Source organism: Oncorhynchus masou, chromosome 26 (genome assembly GCF_036934945.1).
Source record: "Oncorhynchus masou masou isolate Uvic2021 chromosome 26, UVic_Omas_1.1, whole genome shotgun sequence".
NCBI lineage: Eukaryota > Metazoa > Chordata > Actinopteri > Salmoniformes > Salmonidae > Oncorhynchus > Oncorhynchus masou.
This window is the reverse complement of record NC_088237.1, coordinates 17,566,182-17,587,364: the sequence shown is the minus strand read 5'-3', so window position 1 is coordinate 17,587,364 and position 21,183 is coordinate 17,566,182. Positions and strand designations below refer to the sequence as shown.

General features: G+C 44.3%; 1 protein-coding gene across 3 annotated transcripts in view; it reads right to left on the bottom strand.

The window, feature by feature from the left end:
- Positions 1-10,600: 10,600 nt before the first annotated feature.
- The window catches only part of LOC135514914 (neuroepithelial cell-transforming gene 1 protein-like), a 33,642-nt gene continuing 23,059 nt past the window's right edge, over positions 10,601-21,183 (bottom strand). For 2 of the 3 annotated variants that reach the window (XM_064938633.1, XM_064938634.1), the window contains exons 4-10: positions 14,953-15,237; positions 14,185-14,247; positions 13,772-13,945; positions 13,315-13,572; positions 13,037-13,207; positions 12,496-12,682; positions 10,601-12,372 (exon numbers count right to left, since the gene is read on the bottom strand). In XM_064938633.1, coding sequence (XP_064794705.1) covers positions 11,933-12,372; positions 12,496-12,682; positions 13,037-13,207; positions 13,315-13,572; positions 13,772-13,945; positions 14,185-14,247; positions 14,953-15,237 — 1,578 coding nt within the window. In that variant the 3' untranslated portion in view covers positions 10,601-11,932. Of the gene's footprint in view, positions 12,373-12,495; positions 12,683-13,036; positions 13,208-13,314; positions 13,573-13,771; positions 13,946-14,184; positions 14,248-14,952; positions 15,238-18,380; positions 18,628-21,183 lie in introns of those variants that run through there. The other variant, XM_064938636.1, reaches the window with a different exon arrangement.

Below are 21,183 nucleotides of genomic sequence, written 5' to 3'. Positions count from 1 at the left end.
TATTGAAGGAAATGTAGATTTCTTTTCGGGGCCTCCGTGATGTGAACGACAGAGTAAAGTAAAAAATGAAGGGGTGGATTTCTTTTAATCACAGTGTGCAGTGTGCGTGCCTCTAAAATAGTATGATGTGAATCTAGATGGATATACTGTATATCTATCTGTGTGTGTGTGTGTGTGTGTGTGTGTGTGTGTGTGTGTGTGTGTGTGTGTGTGTGTGTGTGTGTGTGTGTGTGTGTGTGTGTGTGTGTGTGTGTGCGTGTGCGCGTGTGTGTGTGTGTAAATAATCGCCTGTGAAGTTGTTTGTGTATTTATGCCAGTCTGGGCAGACAGAACTCATAGCTCCTCTCCTTGCTGGCCTCAGTATCTCGGCATATAAGGGTCGGTCGATTACACACTCACTACCACAGGACAGCGTTACACATGACTGGGAAAGAGAAATGTTTGACGTAGCTGTGCAGGCATCCAAGAAAAACTCCACTTCAGTCTGAGCAGAGTGAGTGGATTCGACCCCTAAAGCCACAGGCTTTTGCAGAGGAAATTAAAGGACTGCTTCATGAACAATATGTGGCCTACCTGGATGTCCCACCAGAAATTAGCAGAATACTGTGGGAATAAACACAGATTTGAACTATAAGGCATCAAATAATGTTCTGCCTCAAAAAGCATGTACTGTATGCACTAATTGGCTCCACTACTAGTACATTCCCAAGATGCAGTTGGCTGGCAATACTGTACCAACCTGTATCCCACCTCAAAGTCAAACGGTCTACATACAGAAGTAGGATCTTAATTTGATCACCCTGTTGCAGTAGAACTTTCCTGCCATGCAGGACATTTTAAACTTGAGGTTTAAAAAAGTCTTCGTAAGCTTGTAATTTCCACTTTTACATTTCAGACTTGACTTACGAAAAAATGTATCAACCTCCACCAAAACGTCCATTCATTATAATACACATAACAATTCCCACAAAGTCATATATGTGCAGATAATGTGCAGTACATTATCTTGCGCTCTCGCTCTCGCTCTCTGCGAGACCAGGTGAATCCAGGTGAAAGCTACAGTATGATCCTTATTGATGTCACTTGTTAAATCCACTAGATGAAGGGGAGGAGACAGTTTAAAGAAGGATTTTCAAGCCTTGAGACAATTGAGACAAGGATTGTGTGCGTGTGCCATTCAGAGGGTGAATGAGCAAGACAAAAAATGTAAGTGCCTTTGAATGGGATATGGTAGTAGGTGCCAGTTCTTGTGTCAAGAACTGCAGCCCTCAACAGTTTCCCGTGTGTGTTAAGAATGATTCACCACACTACCATCGCTTTCAAACGAGGGATTTCGAGGCTAATAGCGGAGGTTTATAAAGGTGGCGGCGTCCATGCACTCACCACAAATGCCTGGTTTACTAAGTCCACTGTATTGTACAATTATCTCGTTTAGACCTACTATTTTGTGTGTTGTCATTAGCCCAGTGTACATCGGCAATATGAAAAAAAGAAAAGGTATATTGTGCTGATTTATTGGCATGTCGCTCACCGTAGTTTAAAAAGATGTAGTGGATAGTGGTAAAACAATGACAGTCTGAATTCAACATCTTTTTGCATTAAGGTAAAACAGTAATTCTGCTCATAGATTATGCGTGTATGAACTACACATTGACACATCCAACCCATAGAGGGAGGTTTCAAAAATACTTACTGTCGTCGCCAAAATAGCCTACCGGAACTTCTCTTTAAATGCAGAAGACACATTTCAGTTGAATGCATTCAGTTGTGCAACTGACTAGGTATCCCCTTTCCGTTCCCCATATTCCACAAATAATTTCCCAGACATATTGAAAATCATGAGATATGACCTAAATGTGGGGGAAAACAACGCAACCTCTGCATAACACCATAGATTTATGCTCAACACTCTTGTATAACAAAACACTAGTAAAATGCCATGTGTGTAAAGAGGCCAGACATAAACCAGGACAGTGGTGTTGTGACTGGTATGAAAAATGGCAATGAACCTGCCATGCACTGCCCATTAGGTACTTGTGATGATGGGAAACTAATCCCCAGTGGTGGAAAAAGTACTCAAATCTCATACTTGAGTAAAAGTAAAGACCATAGAAAATTAGTTTTAAAAAGTAAAAAAGTGAAAGTCACCCAGTAAAATACTACTTGAGTAAAAGTCTAAAAGTATTTGGTTTTAAAGATACTTAAGTATCAAAAGTAAATGTAGTTGCTAAAATATACTTAAGTATCAAAAGTAAAAGTACAATTATGAATAGAATTCCTTATATTAAGCAAACCAGATGGCACAATTTTCTTGTTTTTAAAATTTATGGACAGCAGGGTAACACTCCAACACTCAGACATCATTTAAAAGCAAAGCATTTGTGTTTAGTGAGTCCGCCAGATCAGAGACAGTAGGGATGACCTGGGATGTTCTCTTGATAAGTGTGGTCCATTTTCCGTCCTGCTAAGCAATCAAAATGTAACGAGTACTTGGGTGTCAGTGAAAATGTATGGAGTAAAAAGTACATCATTTTCTTTAGGAATGTAGTGAAGCAAAAGTAAATGTTGTCAAAAATATAAATAGTAAAGTAAAGTACAGATACCCCAAAATAGCTACTTAAGTAGTACTTTCACCGGGGGCAAACTACCTGCCCTCCAGGACACCTACACCACCCGATGTCACAGGAAGGCCATAAAGATCATCAAGGACAACAACCACCCAAGCCACTGCCTGTACACCCTGCTATCATCCAGAAGGCGAGGTCAGTACAGGTGCATCAAAGCTGGGACCGAGAGACTGAAAAACAGCTTCTATCTCAAAGCCATCAGACTGTTAAACAGCCACCACGAACATTGAGTGGCTGCTGCCATACATGTAAAAAATGTGTCACTAGCCACTTTAAACAATGCCACTTAATAAAATGTTTACATACCCTACATTACTCATCTCATATGTATATACTGTACTCTATACCACCTACTGCCTATGCTGTTCTGTACCATCACTCATTCATATATCTTTATGTACATATCCTTCATCCCTTTACACTTGTGTGTATAAGGTAGCTGTTGTGAAATTGTTAGGTTAGATTACTCGTTGGTTATTACTGCATTGTCAGAGCGAGAAGCACAAGCATTTCACTACACTCGCATTAACATCTGCTAACCATGTGTATGTGACAAATACAATTAGATTTGATTTAAAGTATTTTTCCCCTGCTGCTAATTCCTTTGGTTTTGTGAATTAACCAAGGTGTGTCGTTTCTCGCCAAAAGCCACACCTGCATGTTTATACACTTTTATACATCTTCTATTTAAACATGTTATATTTAAATATTTGAGATGTGGGTGAGAGTGATTACACAGAGGTATCATGCTTCAAAAACTATTTTGGAAAGATAATGGTGAGCATCAGATTGATATGAACCAGAAAATGTTATAGTCAAGATGACAATTGGTTACATATTAAGTTAGTATAATACCACACATGACTCAGTCACAATTCAGGTTATCCCATTGTCAATAGAGATTTATCCACCCATTATACTAAACTAGTGACCTTCTGCACTTGAAGGCATGATTAAGGACTTCTAAATGTCAGTGGTATTGAATTGTATTTATTTATTTTTTATTTAACCTTAATTTAACTAGGCAAGTCAGTTAAGAACAAATTCTTATTTATGGCAGCCTAATTGGTATTTGGTGGTATTCTTCACTGTATCTTTTGGAGCTTAAAAATGAAGGATTTATAACTGGCATTAGAGCAAGACAAAGTTGAAGTTAAATTTCAGACTGAAACAGGTTCATCTTATTTTGGGTCCATTTTGATCTGTCTTTCAGGGTGAATTCACTCACCTGAGGCGACTGTCTATGGCGGAAATCCCTGAGACTGTTTGTCTTAGAGGAAAATGCATTTAGCTGACAGGTCCTTTTGACACGGTGTTAGTGGTGACTGAACGTGCCTTTTGATTCTACACTCTGATGCCCTGGTATGTCAGGGTGAGGATGGAGGACCGCTTCTGTGACAGAAACATGAAGGCTGGCTTTCAAATGGGGCGTCTTTGTACCCATGTGACCCGGAGTCCATAGAAGTTGCCTTAAGCACTGGTCTCATGTCACATGTTACATATAGCTCCAAATTGGTTCAGTTTGAGATTAATTTGAGAAAACCGATCCTAGGTCTGTGCAAAGTGAGTAATTTCTACCTTGAGAGTCATAAAACTGACATGACAAAGAGTTTAGCAGGTTCACTCTGTTCTGACTCGCAGGCACTGTAAGGGAGGCAACGCTGTTGAGGGCTTTTCATCAAACATAACATCTATCACATGATAATCCTTGTTCTGTAATATGTATGTACTTGTGTGTAGGGGAGGCTGACCTTTTGGCTGTTCATGGGCCTCACTTATTACAATTCAGATCCAATTTGATTTCAAAGGACTCTTTGATGGTGCGTGCATCTGTTTGACATTTTCACTGGGGGTGGTGAGAATTGACTTGGGGAGCTTGTCCAAAGCATTGGGATGTGGGGTTGCACAATTAGGGAAATACAAAACAGTTTGGTCATTGAGCTAGCCCGGGGGTAGGGCACTGATATGGGAGTGTGTATAGAGGAGAGTGTGTTATCGCCTTGTAGTCTTGGTGAAGTTGTTTTGATTCCGGAACTGAGTAACAGTGTCACTTCCATGGCACTGTTAAGGTAATATGTAACTTAGTAGAAAAGTTGCTGCTTCCCTACTTGGTCTGAATCATATCCCTGTGTCTCTTTGTCACCCCAGGGGTAATAGAGAAGTAGGCTGTCTATCCGGAAGAGTTAGGATGAGTGATGCATGGTGGGGGGTTTAGGATGAGTGTTACCGGATGGAGGGGTGATCAGTTACTGCAAGGAGCCACAGCTGTCTATCTCAATCCGCTCCCCCAAGCTCTTTCAACTACCTGTCCCCATGAGCTGCTGAGAGGAATATTTTTTAGGGTGGACAAGAGTTTTCATATGTGTTTGCTTGTGCATTCTTCAGGGTTCACATAGCAACATTTAGTAGAGATTATATGGTATCATGCAATAGGGGCTTTTGGCCATGGTTTGCGGAGGTGTACATTGATTGATTGTTGGGACACCGGGTAGCTTCAACTACATAGCCTAATGAGACAGCTTCCTGCCATGCTGGATACAAACCAGCTCTGTTGAATGCCCCCTGACGCAATGACTTTGACAACTGATGTCACTGTGGTATCACAATCACTTTTCTGATATGGTCTCTGCATAACTCTCCATATCAATATCTTTCTCCATATCAATATCTACAGGTATAACAGTGTCCAGAGCAATGCTTTGACTCTGTAGCCTCATGAAGAATAATATGGTGTAACTGTCTGCTTCAAAGACCCTGCATTGAATTGCATACATCCACACCACAAAAGTACACACTTGAGACAAAGCCCTGTCACGCAACCGCAGTTGTTACTGTTAATGGGGAGCGTGGCAGTTTTATCGACCACTTTAAGCCAAACGTTCCTTTGTTTGTTTAGAAACACCTTAAGCACAAAAGACAACAGCGAACGCCTGGGAGTTTTCTCCCGAGTGACTCCCCTCCTCCCTTCCGCTCTAAAGACGAAGTAAGACTGTGTATAATAGTGTTGCACAACGATGGATGTTACCCAGTTCTCCAAATTGAGGGTCAAAGCAAAACACAAGAAAGGAAACATGAGTTGAACACAGTGATGAGGGTGTTGTAATACTTTCAGTGGGCTTGGAGCCTAACAACCCCTCAAGCAGTGAGCTGACACTGGTTCATGTTTAGTCTCAGTCAGAGTTGTTAAATGACAATTACTGACAATCATTTCTCATTTGGACTTTCTTTGTAGGAAAAAAACACAAAATATCCCTTTCCTCAAGCAGATAAAAACAATATAAGTAAATGTTTTAGTTTCTACTGACTACAGACACTTGATAGGAACCTTATATTACCTCACTGGCAAATAAAGTTAAGTGTCCATTTGTTGAATTGTAACAATTATGTACTTGTGTATATAGGGCCTGGGTTAAAGTAAATATGCAACAGCAGGTTTGCTTTGTGGAGAGAATGAGCGAATGCTCTGAGAATTCTCCTATTACTGAAAAGCAGACATGAGGCCATTTCTCCATAAAAGCTGAACCCGAGCTCGGCCCTGCCAAGCGGCACTGGCTGCACAGAGACCAATTAAAATGGCTGTAAGTTAAACCAGTCTAACAGGACTTTATGCTGCTGGACATGAATGTGTTTACAGTGATGTCTGCAATGGACTCCCTACCCCTCTCTCTCTCTCGCCCATAGCCCACAACTTAACTCCATACTTATGTTGGCACTATATTACCAATCACATTTTTGGACACACACCTTATACACTGAGTTTACCAAACACTAAGAACACCTTCCTAATATTGAGTTGTACCTCCCTTTTTTGCCCTCAGAAACAGCCTAAATGTTGGGTCATGGACTCTACAAGGTGTAGAAAGCGTTCCACAGGGATGCTGTCCCATGTTGACTCCAATGCTTCCCACAGTTGTGTCAAGTTGGCTGAATGTCCTTTGGTTGGTGGTTAGTTTGTCTCTACCTTCTTGCCTTTGTGCTGTTGTCTGTGCCCAATAATGTTTGTACCATGTTTTTTATGCTACCATGTTTTGTTGCTACCATGTTGTTGTCATGTGTTGTTGCCATGCTATGCTGTTGTCCGAGGTCTCTCTCTATGTAGTGTTATGTTGTCTCTCTTTTTTTGTCTTATATATATATTTTTTTATCCCACGTCTCCACAGGAGGCCGTCATTGTAAATAAGAAATTGTTGTTAAATAAAGGTTAAAAAAAACACCAAATCTGGTCTCTCTTGTCATAACAACCGATATGAACCCCCAATTGCCACTGTTAACATGCTAATGGTATTAAAGGGTTTTGATGGTCCGTCCGTTAAGTCCCCCCTTTCAGAGGCTTTTCTGTTAATACGCTCAGTGGTGTTGTGAGGAAGATCTGGGGACAGACTGAAGTGCATTGGGGAAGTATTCAGACCTCTTCCCTTTTTCTACATTTTGTTACATTACAGCCTTATTCTAAAAATGATTAAATAAACAAATGCCCTTATCAATCTACACACAATACCCCATAACGACAAAGTAAAACATGTTTTTAGATTTTTTTCTAAATGTATTACAAATAAAAAAACATATACCTTATTTGCATAAGTATGAACTCAAAATTGAGTTCAGGTGCATCCTGTTTCCATTGATCCACCTGTGGTAAATTCAGTCGATTGGACATGATTTGGAAAAGTACACACCTGTCTATATAAGATCCCACAGTTGACAGTGCATGTCAGAGCAAAAACCAAGCCATAAGGTCAAAGTAATTGTCCGTAGAGCTCCGAGACCAGATTGTGTCAAACCATAGATCTGGGGAAGGGTACCAAAAAATGTCTGCAGCTTTGAAAGTCCCCAAGAACACAGTGGCCTCCATCGTTCTTAAATGGAATAAGTTTGGAACCACCAAGACTCTTCTTAGAGCTGGCTGCCCGGCTAAACTGAGCAATCGGGGGAGAAGGGTCTTGACAGAGCTCCAGAGTTCCTCTATGAAGATGGGAGAACCATCCAGAAGGACAACCATCTCTGCAGCACTCCACCAATCAGGCCTTTATGGTAGAGTGGCCAGACGGAAGCCACTACTCAGTAAAAGGCACATGACAGCCTGCTTCGAGTTTGCCAAAAGGCATCTAAAAGACTCTCAGATCATGAGAAACAAGATTATCTGGTCTGATGGCCTTTTAGCGTCACATTTGGAGGAAACCTGGCACAATCCCTACGGTGAAGCATGGTGATGGCAGCAAAAAATCTGCAGCCGAGGTGAGTAAAACATTTAAACGTGTTAACCCTCGCAAGGCTGCAGGCCCAGACGGCATCCCCAGCCGCGCCCTCAGAGCATGCGCAGACCAGCTGGCTGGTGTGTTTACGGACATATTCAATCAATCCCTATACCAGTCTGCTGTTCCCACATGCTTCAAGAGGTCCACCATTGTTCCAGTTCCCAAGAAAGCTAAGGTAACTGAGCTAAACGACTACTGCCCCGTAGCACTCACTTCCGTCATCATGAAGTGCTTTGAGAGACTAGTCAAGGACCATATCACCTCCACCCTACCTGACACCCTAGACCCACTCCAATTTGCTTACCGCCCAAATAGGTCCAAAGACGACGCAATCTCAACCACACTGCACACTGCCCTCACCCATCTGGACAAGAAGAATACCTATGTGAGAATGCTGTTCATCGACTACAGCTCGGCATTCAACACCATAGTACCCTCCAAGCTCGTCATCAAGCTCGAGACCCTGGGTCTCGACCCCGCCCTGTGCAACTGGGTACTGGACTTCCTGACGGGCCGCCCCCAGGTGGTGAGGGTAGGCAACAACATCTCCACCCCGCTGATCCTCAACACTGGGGCCCTACAAGGGTGCGTTCTGAGCCCTCTCCTGTACTCCCTGTTCACCCACGACTGCGCAGCCACGCACGCCTCCAACTCAATCATCAAGTTTGCGGACGACACAACAGTGGTAGGCTTGATTACCAACAACGACGAGACGGCCTACAGGGAGGAGGTGAGGGCCCTTGGAGTGTGGTGTCAGGACAATAACCTCACACTCAACGTCAACAAAACTAAGGAGATCATTGTGGACTTCAGGAAACAGCAGAGGGAACACCCCCCTATCCACATCGATGGAACAGTAGTGGAGAGGGTAGTAAGTTTTAAATTCCTCGGCATACACATCACAGACAAACTGAATTGGTCCACTCACACAGTCAGCATCGTGAAGAAGGCGCAGCAGCGCCTCTTCAACCTCAGGAGGCTGAAGAAATTCGGCTTGTCACCAAAAGCACTCACAAACTTCTACAGATGCACAATCGAGTGCATCCTGGCGGGCTGTATCACCGCCTGGTACGGCAACTGCTCCGCCCACAACCGTAAGGCTCTCCAGAGGGTAGTGAGGTCTGCACAACGCATCACCGGGGGCAAACAACCTGCCCTCCAGGACACCTACACCACCCGATGTTAAAGGAAGGCCATAAAGATCATCAAGGACAACACCCACCCGAGCCACTGCCTGTTCACCCCGCTATCATCCAGAAGGCGAGGTCAGTACAGGTGCATCAAAGCTGGGACCGAGAGACTGAAAAACAACTTCTATCTCAAGGCCATCAGACTGTTAAACAGCAACCACTAACATTGAGTGGCTGCTGCCAACACATTGACACAACTCCAGCCACTTTAATAATGGGAATTGATGGGAAATGATGTAAAATATATCACTAGCCACTTTAAACATTGCTACCTAATATAATGTTTACATACCCTACATTATTCATCTCATATGTATATGTATATACTGTACTCTATATCATCGACTGCATCCTTATGTAATATATGTATCACTAGCCACTTTAACTATGCCACTTTGTTTACATACTCATCTCATATGTATATACTGTACTCGATACCATCTACTGTATCTTGCCTATGCTGCTCTGCACCATCACTCATTCATATCTTTATGTACATATTATTTATCCCCTTACACTGTGTATAAGAAATTAGTTTTGGAATTGTTAGTTAGATTACTTGTTGGTTATTACTGCATTGTCAGAACTAGAAGCACAAGCATTTCGCTACACTCGCATTAACATCTGCTAACCATGTGTATGTGACAAATAAAATTTGATTTGAAAAAATCTAATCAAATCAAAGTTTGTCACCTGCGCCGAATACAACAGGTGTCGGTAAACCTTAGTGAAATGCTTACTTACAGGCTCTAACCAATAGTGCAAAAAAGGTGTGAGGTGAACAATAGGTAAGTAAAGAAATAAAACAGTAAAATACAGGCTATATACTGTTGCGTGGCTATAAAAGTAGCGAGGCTAAAGTGACTATGCAAGGATGTTTTTCAGCAGCAGGGTCTGGGAGTAGTCAAGATCGAGGGAAAGATTAAGAGGGCTAAGTACAAAGAGATCCTTGATGAAAACCTGCTCCCGAGCGCTCAGGACAACGACACTAAACACACAGCCAAGACAACGCAGCAGTGGCTTTGGGACAAGTTTCTGAATGTCCTTGAGTATCCCAGCCAGAGCCCGGACTTGAGCCAGATCGAACATCTCATGAGAGACTTGAAAATAGCTGTGCAGCGACACTCCCCATCCAACCTGACAGAGCTTGAGGGGATCTGCAGAGAATGGGAGAAACTCCCCAAATACAGGTGCCAAGCTTGTAGCATCATACCAAAGAAGACTCGAGGCTGTAATCGCTGCCAAAGGTGCTTCAAGAAAGTACTGAGTAAAGGGTCTGAATACTTACGTAAATGTGATTTGCCTGTTAAAAGCAAGACTAAGAGATGCCATAATGGTGTAAACATTGTCGTCACGCCATTAACTAAACAATTCAGATAACTCAAAAAAACAGTTACCAAGACAGCAACCAACAGCCAATGATGATGATGATGGTGTGTTTATGTATGACACATGTAGTTATTCAGGTCAGATCATCAGTCCACTGAGGTAGAAAGGAAAGGAAGATAGTAACTCAAGAGGTCAGATGCAACTCTTACACAGATCTTTATTATAGATTGTTGTGTTGTTTTTACACATTACATATAGGTCATGGCAGTCATATCACAGCCCTTTACTTTTCAGTACAGTTCTTTACCATCCCCTTTTCAAACAGTCAAACCTCATTCATTTTCCTTCTTCAAAACTTTCATAACACCTTCATCTGTTTTCTCCCTATAACATACATAGTCTTTCTTTTCATTTTTCTCACTGGCTTTTGACCAGTGCCTCAAACCTCAATTTTTTGGACAAGGCACCACATCACAGCTCCATCATTGCGTGGCTAGTGGCTACACACACCTTGAAAACAAAAACCCCCAACTTCTCAGTTCAAACACATTCAACATTTCCCTCTTTTTTCCACATCTCTTAAATCTTCTTCTAACATACTCTTTTGCTTTTCTCAACCCATCTGTGTGGTTTCTTTCAGCTATACGTCATCTCCTTAGTAGATCCCAACCCATCAGACAAGCATGTATATGCTCCTGCCAGTACTTTGGCTGGGGAGTGGCAGTGTCAACAACTAAAGCTCCATGCAAGATTGCTACATTGAAAAGTGATCCATTTTCATTTGGAAGAGTCAGCTTTTTAAACCAACATGGCTCAGTTTAAATTGTTTTTACATTATAGTAAAACAAAATCTCATTTGATATGCGTTTTGACATAAAATTACTACAATTCTGCAGCAATTCATGTTTTTTCCCATTAAAATGAGATTTGATTAAAGTTAATGCCTTCAACTGCAGGTGATGCAAAAAAGGTGGCCGGACCATAAAAAAATATCTGTTATTAGGAATGTACAAAAATAAGACCCATCCTCCAGTACAGCTACAAATCAGACTTATCAAATTGTAGAGTTTTCAGTTTGTATCTCACCTATTGTTGGAACTCTTCCCTTCTATCCACCTCCCCAAAAAGTGTTAAATAACAACAGCAACAAGCTAGAAACAGTGCTGTTTTAAACATAGAGCTACAGTCATTTCAGATTGGGGAAAAAAAGTTAAAGTAAAACTTCAATTTAAAAAAAATCAAATAGTACACAGGACTATATGCACGACTTGTATGTAATTACTGAAAGCCAAGCAGGCCTCTCCAGAATACTGAATGGTATGCACTTAGCCCCTTTGTGGACAGAACCAAACAGTGGAGGGATGGAAGGGTCATGTAAATAGCTGCCAATTGGGACAGTAACACAAAACACTGTTGTAATAAACACACAGATGCATAAATAAAAGTCCCATGGGGAGGGGACACGCAGCCCCCCCTCCTTATGTACAAACATATTGTCCACTCGCCCAGGAGTCCATTTTCTCCCCTCTAATTACACCATGGTCTCCTTCCTCTTCCCTAAAGGACAGAGGGAGCGCTTGTCCTTTTTGGTTTTGTGTTTGGGCGACGGGGAGGATAGTGGTGATGAAGAGGAGGATGAGGAGCGGGAAGAGGGGGACGATGAGGTGGGACTGGGGGTCTCGTCCCCGCATAGAGAACTGGAGACGGATGTAGCACCTGCAGGCGTCAAAGGGCAGTTCTCGTCGGCCTCCTCCGTGTGGATGACGGAGGAGATTTTGGAGGAGTGCCGCTTGTAGTGGGCGTCGGCTGCCGGGGAGGAAGTGGGCGTGGTGACGTCGGCGGGGTGGTGGACGGAGATGGCGCTGCGCAGGCAGTTGAGCCACTGCTGCTTGTGGAAGACGTCGTTGACCTGCAGCGTGTGGGACTGGCCCCGAGACGGGTCATGGAAACGCACACGGAAGATGTTCTTGGCTGAGGAGATGAACAGAGAACAAGACGTTAGATTAACCATCAGTTTCAGTTACAGGCTTTAACCTCCAGATAGACATGGAAGGTCATAGGGGTGGGGTCATAGGTGAGGGGTCAGGGGCTCACCTTTGTCTGAGTTACTGAATGCTCCTCTGAAGGAGCCACCCATTTTGACGTCTCCATCCTGCAGGTCCTCCAGCACCAGGTCCTGCACCGGGATTGGCTGCCGGTACACCTGGAAACAGTGGTGCTCGTTCCGCGTCACAGGCCGGGTCATCACCAACAGCTCTGTGAACAGGAACACATGCAGCTTCTGGAGGACAAAAGAAAGGAATAAATAATATATATGTTAAAAATCAGATCATTGCATTTATTTAATTTCAGGCATAGTTTCTCACATTCTCATCTGCCAACAGATTTTTATTTTCCTGAGGATTAATCATTGGTAGAGATTCTCATGTGATTATGTAATTCATGTGTTATTCGGTTTGTTTTAAATGAAAAAAGGTCCAAGTTTTGGCCCCGATTGCCTTATTTGGGGGTGCAGAGCTCAAGGTTGTGCACATGAGGGCTAGAAGGAGCCAGGGAAGAATCATTGCTTTAGGTGGATTTGGGTGTGTGTATTTTAGCATTATAATGTGTGTGTATGCGAGTCTTCTAAACTCACTGTTCCGCTCTTGTTGCGTAGCTCGCCGTGACACAACAGACTCTTGCACTGGTCGATGCGCGGGTCTCTTTGCCTGTCGTCCAGATACTCCAGCTTGTCTATGTAGTACTGGCTCTCTGACTCACCCTTCTTCATGTTGATGTCAGACAACACACCCTGGATGATGGTGATCTGGAGACAAACACACACAGTTATAGTCACAAACTGATAGGATACAATGATATATTTGATGTTTCAGAACGCTGTATTCATAAGTGTTTGTGGGCGTCTCCACTCACCGCTAGCTCCAGGTGGGGCGTGTCAGGATGCTCGGGCATCGTGTGTTTGAGGATCTCTTTGAGCAGGAGGGGGTATTTGAACAGGCGGGAGCGGGGGATGTCAAGGAAGCTCCACAGGTCCAGCTTCCTGCTGAAGGGAGACTCCAGGCAGCGCTGCAGGAAGTCCTGCACCCTCCGGTCCTGTTTCTTCTGGTCCAACAGGGCCTTGGCCGCCACCTGGTTACTGCAGTAGTCTCGGTATGCATTCAGCCCTGGCAACTGGAGGGGAGAGAGATGTACCGTACCGTTAGCACCGTACCGTACCGTTGGCCATTCACTGCTCGATAAACATACAGATACGTCATGTCATAAAGGGGCATCTTTATGACATCTTCAACACTTTAGTCCCTGCTAAACACACAGGTAGAGAAAGATAGAGAGAGGCCAGAATTGAGTGGGCATGGGCCCTGGTACGTACCCAGCTGACGACGATTTGTCCTATCTGTCCCGCGGTGCCGTCGGGTCCGGTGGCTGTGGCCAGCTGGGCCAGCAGGTCCTCGTGGAGGGGGATGTAGGCATCCAGGTCCCCGAAGATATGGCTCAGCTCCTCCTCCGACATGATACTCAGCTTCAGCATGGGGTCGTGGTACGCCTGGAGGAGAGAGAAAATAGAGCCGAGCGGTCATTCAACAGCTTACGGTTTATTTAGAAAGAGAGTGGGAGGCTAAGAATAGCTCTGGAGGAAAGGTTTTAGTGAGATAGAAATGGAATCATTTATTTTTATAGCTCATGGGTAATGGTCGGTCATGTTTAGAGGAGAGCTGCCAACTAGTCAGATTTAATCTGTTTGCCTGATATGTACTCTCGGAGGGTTTGAATTAAAGTACGAACCTTGCGTGCGAGCTGGAGGTCCTCAATCAGGTCCTGTTCTCCGCGAGTCAACTCAAATATGGCCTGAGGACAAAGGAGATGAAAGACATATTTTAAACACCATGGAACAGGAGGCCATGCCAAATTAAAACACATTAAACTAAAAAGGACACCAAATTACTGAGGACAGATTAAAGTAAGAGGCCAAATCAACACCAAATTACTGAGGTCAATGAGTTGCCAAATTCTTGTGTCCCTTCTCTCTCAATTACTCTCTCTGTGTTGTTTATGGTTTGAGAGTATTCTGACAGTTGGTTGAGAGGTCTGCCAGGCCAGGGGTACATTAGTGACGTCAGACACCAGCTCTGGAACAGACTGGTGACAGACTGGGCCCTGACCGCTTCTAACCCCACTTAGCTCACTCAGCACAAATACCGAGGGGACTTTCAAAACAAACAAAAGTCTGAACTCTTGTATGAGAATCAAAAGAGAAAAACAGTGCAAAGGGGGGCAGGAAAAGCGCCCAGCCCTCTGGCTTTAATAACTCTGTCCCGGGATAGGATGAATACAGTGGCGTCTGGCTTTGTGACCTGGAGTGCACTCAGTCATCTGGAGCGCTTTAGCAGGGCCAGCCGAACTAGACATCAGGTATGTGGTTCAGTCTCTCACCTCACACCGTTCTAATCTAATCACAACATCTATGGTTGCAGCAGAGTTCCCATTCTTTCTCTATTGGGATTTGTGTGAAAAGAGATTTGAGACGTCCATGGTGACGGTGTTGACTCTCACCTCCTGTCTCTTAATCTCCTTGGTGGAGAAGGTGCCCTTCTGGTGGACGTCTAAGGTCTCTGACCACAGCGTGCTGTTGCGTCTCTTGGGCGGCGTGGGCGCCGCCGCCTTACTGCACGGCTTCTGGGGCACGCCCGGCGTCTTGCCACCACTGCCATCGCCCCGGAAGGATATGGACTGGATGGTCTGGCCGAAGCGCCGGACGGCCCCATTCCTCACGGGGGAGATGAAGTTAGCCAGCGAGGTCACTCTGCCGAGAGGACGGACACGCTTGTTGCTGGGTTCCTGGAGAGAAGAGAGAGAGGGGGGAAACACAGATTAGGCCTCAGATTCTCAACTTCCTTTATCATAAACCTCAACCATCAGAACGTCAACTCCTTTAGCAGAAGCCTCAGCAGGAAACAGCTAGAAGCTTCCCCATTACTGATATGACATGGCCCTGATGATGCCAGCCATGAATCCCTATTGATGACACTCCCTCCAAAAGGGAGGAGGGGTTTGGAGCTGGGGTCAGGCCATAAAGACAGCGGGCAGGAGGAAGCAGCAGCCCCAGCAGCTGTTGCCTCCATCATGTGAGGACTGAGGAGCCCAGGGCAGGCTGGGGGAGCACAAAGACCCCCTTTCAGACTGCAGCCCAGAGGCGCCGACCAGGGAAGGGGCCTGGGAGGCATGCCAGGAATGCACAGGACCCCTGCTCTCAGCTGTCCAACTCACTCACACTGTCACACACACACACACACTACACAATTACTCAGCATTATGGCTTAACTACAGCAAATGGACCGTGAGACTGGGACTGTTCAGTCACTCAAACATAGGAAGACAAAAGGCCTCATCATTTAACTCCCGTCTCCCAGAGTTCAGTGAGGTACGAGACAGGACGGTGCTGTGTTTGGACAGCCAGAGTAAAACTGATGTGAGACTCTAGACGAAAGACCACCAGTGAGAGATAGTTCCTCTCTAACAGGCCTCGTTCTAAACAGGCACTAGAATACTGGAAGTCTCAGTCTTTTTTAAGGAGTCACAGGGGGTGGCGTGGGGTTTGTGGGTGCGAGTCGGAACAGGCCCTGGAGCCCTTGTCGCGTGAGAGAAGCATCACACCAGGTAATCCCACTTCACTCCCCTGTACTGAGCGCAACACTCCCCTGCCAATGCACTGGCCTGCTGCAAACAGCAGCAAACATATCAAAGCACTGCAGATCTGAGGTAATGAATTCATAGACTGTGAGAGAGACCTCTTCAAAAACAACCATAAATATAATGCTCTTAGACATGTTTTGGGAAAAAAAAAAAAAGAGAAAAAAAAAATCAGTCTTATGAAATCTATGCTGCATGCTCTATTGGAACCCCCAAGCTCTTAAACTCTCTGAGCCTTCTCCTGACTCAGGATGAATGGGGTTTTGCCTTGGCTCAGCAAAACTGGGGGAACAGAGAGCCATTCAGGCTCCTCCTGGCCCCAGAAGGAGACCACAGCTGCAGAACAGATCCACCCCAGAGTCTGGTGTCAAAGCCACTGTGGCTGCAGCCAGCTAGGGTCATGGTCCAAATGTGGTCGGGGTTTTTGACCAGGACCGCCAGACAGTCCAGGAACTTATCTAAACCACTGTATCCCAGAGACAATAAACAGAGAGGACCAGCGCTGACCACATCTGAACCGCTCTGACAGTGGTGCGGTCAGAAAGGACCGATCCTAAAACACAAGTCTGATTTAAACCTCTCTTGGAATGTATTTTAAATGGGCCTCATTACTGAGTGGAGAGAGGACCATAACAGCCACACTGTGTCCAACTAGTTCTGCTGTAAACCCCATTGGACAATGGAAACAGAGGGGGAATTTGCTTTGGAAATCAAGGGGTCTTCCAATGTAAACTTTGGAAACGTGTGTTGCCCATTGTGCCTTTCCTGTCATTTGGGGACCGGCCCTGGAATAACAAAGGCCACTAGTGCTGTTCTTTGTATGCCCACCCAGTGTTACTATCAGCAGGAGAGACAACATGCAGACTGATAGAAACTAGTCCTGGTCCAGGCAGTTTGACTACAGGGAACTCCCTGGAATACTGTTCAGTCTCGCTCCCTTCAGGAAGCCAGACATATCCGGGGTTTGTGCTGCTGGACTGTATCGTTCTGTACAGTCTTTGGAACAACCCCCCCCCCACCACCACCACAGATTGAGGGACCATGGGCACTCACTCAAATCTTCCCTAATGTCCTAAATTGGCCCCTTTTAATAACAATGCCCCTCCCTTCCTCCTCTCCACAATTATCCTTCTACTTCGTTATCTCCAACCAGAAAGCCAAAGGCTCATCAACTAAATGCATCCACTTTTTCAGCCAGCCCCCCCAATAGCCCCTTCCTGTGCCCCTGGCCTCCCTTTGATGTAACCCCACATGTGTTAATCCCTGCTGGCTTGGCTGTCCCTCCCTGCTGCATCTCTCTCGCTCTCTCTCTCTCTCATTAAAGCATAGCTGATAGCAGGGCTCTGAGGGAGTGGATCGCCATGGTTTACCCTGGACTCCAACAAAAGTGCTCATCAAAGTGTAACTGTGGGGTGACTTAGGTTTCCAAACTTAGGTTTCCAAACACGACTACTCCCTTCATTGAAGAACTTAACTTCTTCTTTCTGATTTACCGACAGTGTAGTTGCTGGCTTCCCTGAAACCGCTTCCGAAATATAACCACAAAAACCTTGAATGGGGGAAGGGAGGAGACTAGAGAAGTGAGTAAGAAAGACTTCTGCTGACCAGTGTCTCTGTGTGAGTCAGAGAAGAAGAGGCACACCTGGGTTCTACCCCCCCTCCCTTTAATTGTGTGTGAGGAATGCTCTCAGCCTTCTGTGTGAGCACTCACACCTGAGAGCCACTTCACTGCACTCACTCCCCCAGGGCTCGGAGAAATGGGGCTGTCGCAAACATGGTGCTGATCTCTGTATGGCTATTTGTCCCCTGCTGTTACAGGGCTGATGAGGTACTACTCAACCCCCAGGGATAGGATACATTACCTGTCTGGGCAGATAGATTCACACACAAGCCAGCAAAGCTAAAGGGATGGATAGTTTTATGACCTCAACTTCAACCTGTTGAGCAATCTTCAGTGTGATAGTATCATAGAACAAATATGGTTCCTGTCTGCTCAAGGTTCTGCCAGAGACTAAACACACACACACATACCTTACTAATAAGTAAGGTACAGTGTTCAGGTGAGATACGAAGTATGTGACAAATACGCTTGTGACAAAGCTGTTGTTTACGGAGCATGTGACAAATAAAATTTGATAGCAGAGAACAGGGCAAGGTGCTGATTCACTTAGATCTGATAAGAGATCAGTGGCTATCGCAGCAGAGAACAAGTTCTTATCCAACTGATACCAAATGACAAAGCCAGCAGAAAGAACATACTAGATCAAGCACTTCTTCTCCCAGTATCTCACCTCTGAGTCTTTGTTGCCTCGGTTCTGACAGTCTATAGCTTGTAGAGTCCGTTTGATAGGCACCAAGCTACCCAGTTCATCGTAAGCCACCATAGCGTTGAGTAAAAAAATCCAACAAGGCTTCTGCTATATCCAGTTAGTCTTCATTAATCCATATGAAATAGTTTTTTTTTTCTCTTCTTCAAAATATCTTTGTGAGAGTAGAACAAATCCACTCCACACACTACCGCTCTCTCTTTCTAAACTTTGGTCTGAGGTGGAGTTAGGGAGGGGCGGTTTAAATACTCCTTGGTAAAGGGAGGACCAAGCTCTCCAAACCCCTCCCACCATTTACGGGGGTTACTGTTGGAGGAATCAGACTCTTCTTGGAAGTGTGAAGGGCTATACAGGCGAAGCAGCCCGTTTGCTTTTTGTTGGTGACACACACACACACACACACACACACACACACACACACACACACAACACACACACACACACACACACACACACACACACACACACACACACACATTAAAACAAAAAAGTGCTGGGAGAATTCCATGTAGGTCTGTTGTTAAAGTGCATGGAAAAGGAATGCATCATGTGCAGACAGTATTACAGAACAATGATCTCTAAGAGTTCTGGTTTGAACAAGGCAGTAATCTGCCGGAGACTAAACACACACAAACATACCCTGCTAAGATACAGTGTTCAGTGGAGATAGCAGAGAGAACAGGGCTAGTTGCTGATTCAGTCACAGATCTGATAAGAGATCTGTTGCTCTCGCATCAGAGAACAAGTTAACGTCCAACACTTTAGGACTGCACAATATGGGAAAATAATCTAAATCGAAATTTTTGAACCCAATATTATGATTGCGATTTTACTTCCGATTTAGATCAAAACACTAAGAATCATAGAAATAAAATGAGTATTCCAATTCTATGGTTGGTGTTGTTTGTCATGACAACTACTGAAAAAGACAGGTACAGTAGACGTTGTGAAAGGGAAGGAACCCAAAGTGTTGGTCAGAGTTTCCCTGGAGACCCTTATTACATTTGAATATTATAATCATGGCATAAAAATAATTTTAAAACATGTTTAAAAATGCAGCCTCTAACAATATTGCAATTTCGATCCAAATTAGATTCATTGAGCATCCCTAACTCAGAGAGAAACTTGCTTCGTGTTTATAAAATAAACAAAATAGAGAAATGCCTTCTGAGCTCATACTGATGAATCATGTAAAAAAGTAGGCTTAGAGGAATTCTACTTCAGATAATTAATCATGTAAATTCCTTGAAAACAGCAGTTGTACATTTCCACCTATAGAATCTAGTTCAAACACAAGCTATAAGTAATGAACCATCATGTAATCAATAACACACCTCATTGAGTGAGTAATTATGGAGCACGTCTTTGTCCCCTGGCTTTCTGGTGTGAAAGGTGTAAAGTGCACCAGTGTCTGTCGTCTGCTTTAGCTAATGGCAGAGAGCTGTTACCAGGCCCTGATCAGCAGGGGAAGGGGAAGAGCAATTAGAATATCAATAAGAGGGACGCACTCATTCACCTCCTTATTATATCACACACACTCACAAGACCCTGTGTATTGAGGGCAGAAGTGTAGTGTGTGGGGGTGGGTTTAAATTAGGGGTCTTTAGTTCGTTATTACCCAGAATGCTAGTAGATATTATAGACTTCCATTGCGCTAACACTAATTAGCAACTTCCTTCAAACTGCACACAGAGACATAAAAATGGTATCCACAAGTTCATCAGACTCTGAAAGTAGATAAAGGGCTTCATTGGCAAAATCCTAAAGTATCCCTTTAAAGGGGGGGGGGTGCATTTCATCTGCACCCAGTTTAACAGTACAAAGAAGTGAGAAACTAAACTCAGGTCATTCTGTAGCAGAGTTTTAAAGTAAAAGACAAGCTTGCTTCCCTTTTCCTGCCAGACACATTCATGCTCCATCTGAATAAAAGTTCACTGAGACGTGATTAGAGATGTGAAAACAAGCCACTAAACCCTACACATGTTGCTACATACTCATAACTGCTGCGCAAATGGACTGCAGATTCCAAGGTGTTGACTGTGTGATGGACTGGATAATGTGCTGAGGTGCTATGTGGTAGAAGGGATGTAAAACCTTGCTAGTCATTTAGCCACAGTCTGTGTGTGCTTGCGTGTGTGTTGAGCAAACAAATTAGACCAATGTGAAAGCTCAAATTCACCCTCCTGTGTCAATACTAAGGTGTGAAACAGGACCAGGACATATGCAACTAAGCGCATGTGTGTGTGTGTGTGCGTGCGTGGTGACAGAATTGAGAAAACACAGCTGGTTCATTGTTGCTAAACTACATGAGGACTGGCACCATGGTTGAGAATGTGTTGGTCAGGACTGTCTGTTTACAGGTAAAATTGATTGTGTTATACAGACCAACAGGGCTCTGACAGTCTGGCATACATCACTCCACAAGCAGAGTCCACTCCACAAACTGACCCAACAAGTGGCTAGGATTCACAGCTCCGGGCAAGGAATCAAATGCTAATTAACAGCCCAGGGGGAAAGTCTGACTACATGTTGATTTGGGGGATGATTAGATTACTTGTGAAAAAGGGAGAGCAGTTTGCCAGAAGGGAGGATGGTGTGAATGATTGGTCAGGTAAGACTGAATAATAATATTTACAAAATGTCTGTTTGCTGGAATATGAACCAGGAAACAGACAGTCTGGAGGAGACTATAAAACACACCACTGCCCCAGTGTAAACTTTCAGTGGAGAAAATGAAAACCTGTGTCTGTGAAAAGAGTCTTTATCA